Consider the following 3,626-nt stretch of genomic DNA (forward strand, 5'->3'; position numbering starts at 1 on the left):
AGGGCGTTCCCCGATACCTATGGGTAGGAAAGACCATGGAGGGAATGACCCCCCCCCCCCAAAGCACTCGACGTTTCAGACACCCGAGGACGATACGGCGCTGCGGTGGCAGGCCTCTCCTCAGGCGTGGGCGTCGGGCGCTAAGGATCAAGCGAAGGACCGTTTGGGTGTTAGAAGCACCCCGTGGACGATACGGCCCCATTAAGTGAGCCTCTCCATGGGCGTGGGCATTGGCGCGTGACCTTTCCCAGGCCTACAAGGCCGCCCGACGAAGTGAAAGAAGCGAGTATATTGCAAGCCAAACAACCAAGGCACTAGACGGCAAAAGATGAGAATAAAATCACACAGGCAGAATTCTAAGGACACGAAAGTAATTATAACAAAATTCCAGAGTTGTATCAAGAGTGCAGATGATTCAATGAATTACAAATTTGTCAGAGAGGCTTAAAACAAGTATAAAGGAATGGGCTGATGATCAAGGGTGGCGGCTCAATCGTCTATCTCCAAGGGCACGACCTTTCCATCAACAATGTGGTGAGTGGAATCGCAGCTGGAAATGTCAATCCCTGGATTCGTGCAGACTGCTTGAGCCAAAGCTTCTTGGAAACCCTCCTCGAAAGTACCCGCCATCTCCTGGATGAGAGCCTTTTTGTCCTTCTCTAGCTCCTCAATGGCGGCGTCCCCAGAGGCTACCTGCTTCTCCAAAGCCTCCTTTTCCACCCGAAGCCGACTGGCCTCGACTTGTAGTTTGTCGTAGTCAGCCTGGAGAAGGCCCATAGCCTTGTCCTGGGTGGCCATTTCCCCCTCCATCCGCTCCATTTTGTCAGCCTGCTCACAGCAACGGTCCTTCAAGTCCTTTTGAACTTCTGCGTCAGCTTCGACCATTTCTTGCAAACCCGTTAACCGAACTTGGAGGGCGACTTCCCGAGTATAAAAGTCAGCCTGGAGCTCCAATGCCTCTGCCAGTTGTCTCTCAGCTTCTGCTTTGGACTCTTGCGCCTGCTTCAGGGAGGTTTGGTAGGTTTCGTTCTGGCATCCCAGGGTTTTCTTCTCCTCCTCCAAAGTAGTTACCTTTGTTTCCAGGGCCTGGAGAGTTTGAGTTTGCAGGACAGCATTCCTGGCCTGGGCGCGCCACTCAAGGGCCACCGCCAAGAAAGCCCCCAAGTAGAAAGGCATGCCTTCCTTCCTGTCGGTGCCCTCTGGCATAGTTCCGCCACTGAAGCCCCTCATCAGATGCATGATTGGAGGAGGGATGGCGATAAGATCGGGGGCGGCAGCGGCAGCGACAGGAGCAGGTGAAGCAGAGACTTCTACCGGTGGCGGGGGCGGGGCAGACTCGGCACCTTCGCCCCCCTCCTCTTGGACTGTTGGGGCTAGAAGTGAAGTCGCGCTTGGAGGGTCATCCATGAAGGGATTTCCTCCCTGGGGCAACGCCTCTAGCAGAAGAGGAACCCGCGCAGATTTCTCCTCTTGAAGGGTGCCACACTTTCCGAGTCCTCATCATCTGATAAGATCTCCAAGACCCGTTTCCCTTTGTCAAGGGGGGTTGGAGCTGGCGACGAGACCGCGGCTAGGGGAACGGCGGTGATGGGCAGAGGAGAGCTGGGAGTCTGAAGTGCTTCAGGGCTATGTGGAGAGGACCGAGATGAGCTTGGGGGAGCTTCGGCAGTGATCGGAGGTGGCGGTGACAGAGTTGGTGGGGGGACCGGATCAGCAGCAGGGGCGGAGGAGGCGCCCGCCTTGGCGGCGCGAGCCTCCTTCATTGCTTTCGCCAGCATCATTCTTTTAGAGGCGTCCATCATCGATCCTACATCAAAACAGACCAAATAGCAAAAATTAGGGCCAAAGCAACTATACAAAATTACAAAGCGCGTAGAAGCGTGAGATGCAAGTAACAGGGCACCATGAGAAACAGGGGAGGAAGCAGTGGGAACAAACATCCGGTAGCAGGGTGTTCAGCAAAGGGGACGAGGGAAGAGTCTCCTTACCAAAGTATGTTGTCAGGGCGTGAGCGTTGTACTCGCTAGCAACAAGCTTCAAGGTATCGAAAACGATCCCCAGCCCAGCCAAAGCCTTGCTTACCTCCCTGTTAGCAGGAGATAGCTCTTCCAGGGCTTTGGCCCTAAGCAGCTTAGGGCACTCCGTCCAATAGAGGGGAAAGCCGTCCAAGGCTGTGGGGTCGTACTTGGCGCTGCACACTCTAAAGAACTTCCCTTTCCAGTTCTTGTAGGAGTTTTGGAAGAGGGAGAGGAGGATCCTGCCCGCGATCCCGGAAAAGCTTACCCAGAAGCTTTTCCCCTGCTTTTTCACCTCAAAGAAATGCAGGAAAACGTCTACGGAAGGAAGGATGCCCAGGTGTCCGCAAAGAATTTGAAAGCCCCTCACGAATGCCCAGCTGTTGGGATGGAGCTGGGCGGGGGCGGTATTGATTTCGGTGAGGAGTTCCCGTTCAAAGGGGGTGAATGGGAGACACACTCCTACGCGTTTGAACACGGTCTGGTACATGAAGAAGAAGGGTTTCCCCTTTCTAGGTCTGTCGTCCAAAGAAACAGGTTCTCCAGGCCTGCCGGGACGGACGGATATGTGGGCGTCATGAGTGCGGCAGAAAGCGTTAAAGTTATACAAATGGGGATCCCCACGGTGAGCTTCCAGGTCCTGGAAAGTAGTCAGGCTGGTACACTCGTTCAAAAGCTCGTCGGGGGCCCATGGGTAGTAGGCTTTGTAGTTGGACTTGGGGGTCTTGGGGGAGGAATTAGGCTCCGCGTTCGTACGCGTCATGGTGTAAATAAATAGCTGGAGAAAGAAGAGAGGAAAAAGGTTTTAACAAGTGTAGCCATGACAGGAAGGGGAGTGAACCCCAGGAAACATCACCCACACGAGAAAACCCAGAAAGAAGGAGTAGGGAACAGAGAAGGAAGGAGAAGCAGAAGAACGTAGTAATACATGAATGTCAACAGTCCCAGGCAGTTCAATAAATCATACAATACGACGAAAGGAAAGAGTCATGAGGATTCGAAACCATACCTTTGCTGTCAAAGTGAAGGCGGAAGAAGGGCACAGGAAGGAGAGAACAGCAATTGCAGAGAAAAGGGGTTTGAAGACGACGAACAGTGCAAAGACGCAGAGGGAATGAATGTAACCGTGGGGTGAGCGTGGGGTTTGGGGGTAACTTAAACGTTACATTTCGCAACCCAAGAGGCGCTAACTAAGAGCCGTGAGATCGTACCACGCGTCAAACGATCAATCGCCCAAGGGAAACGCAAGGGTCTCTAGAGGCTAACCGTGCGATGGGCTACGTGGCGCGCGATCAAGGGTAGCCCCAAAAGGTGGTATTATCCCCGTTTCAGAGGATGTCCAATCAGCCATTAAGAGCGCTCCTATGGTTCAGAGAACGTCACGTCAATAATTCAAGAATTGTTGAGTCAGCAGGGAGCGACACGTCATCAGGATGCACGTGGATGGCGTGGGCGAGGCCTTAGTCTTTACGCTGAAGACAAGTCTTCGGCTTAAGACTAGGGGGCTTGTGTACCGTCCCGTACCCGGGCGTTGACTAAGTCAAGGTCAAAGTCAACACAAGGCGTTGCCTAGGTGAAGAGACGCTAAGTGCCAGCGTCACCAAGAAGAGG

General features: G+C 53.7%; 2 protein-coding genes across 2 annotated transcripts; both read right to left on the bottom strand.

The window, feature by feature from the left end:
- Positions 1-489: 489 nt before the first annotated feature.
- Positions 490-1,176, bottom strand: LOC137814515 (uncharacterized). Its single transcript, XM_068617300.1, has one exon. It carries the CDS (start codon positions 1,174-1,176, stop codon positions 490-492), a length of 687 nt encoding a protein of 228 aa, XP_068473401.1.
- Positions 1,177-1,436: 260 nt separating this feature from the next.
- Positions 1,437-3,366, bottom strand: LOC137814522 (classical arabinogalactan protein 9-like). Its single transcript, XM_068617312.1, has 2 exons — positions 3,282-3,366; positions 1,437-1,807 (listed from the first exon to the last, which is right to left on the bottom strand). The coding sequence occupies exons 1-2, from the start codon at positions 3,364-3,366 to the stop codon at positions 1,437-1,439; spliced, it is 456 nt and encodes a 151-aa protein (XP_068473413.1).
- Between the last annotated feature and the right edge of the window lie 260 nt (positions 3,367-3,626).

This window comes from Phaseolus vulgaris, chromosome 10 (genome assembly GCF_000499845.2).
Source record: "Phaseolus vulgaris cultivar G19833 chromosome 10, P. vulgaris v2.0, whole genome shotgun sequence".
NCBI lineage: Eukaryota > Viridiplantae > Streptophyta > Magnoliopsida > Fabales > Fabaceae > Phaseolus > Phaseolus vulgaris.

Coding starts and splice junctions, on each gene's coding strand:
- LOC137814515 (XM_068617300.1), bottom strand. CDS start 1,176: ATGCCTTTCTACTTGGGGGCTTTCTTGGCGGTGGCCCTTGAGTGGCGC.
- LOC137814522 (XM_068617312.1), bottom strand. CDS start 3,366: ATGGCTGATTGGACATCCTCTGAAACGGGGATAATACCACCTTTTGGG. Junction 1,808..3,281: donor GCCACGTAGCCCATCGCACG/GTTAGCCTCTAG, acceptor GTTTTGATGTAG/GATCGATGATGGACGCCTCT.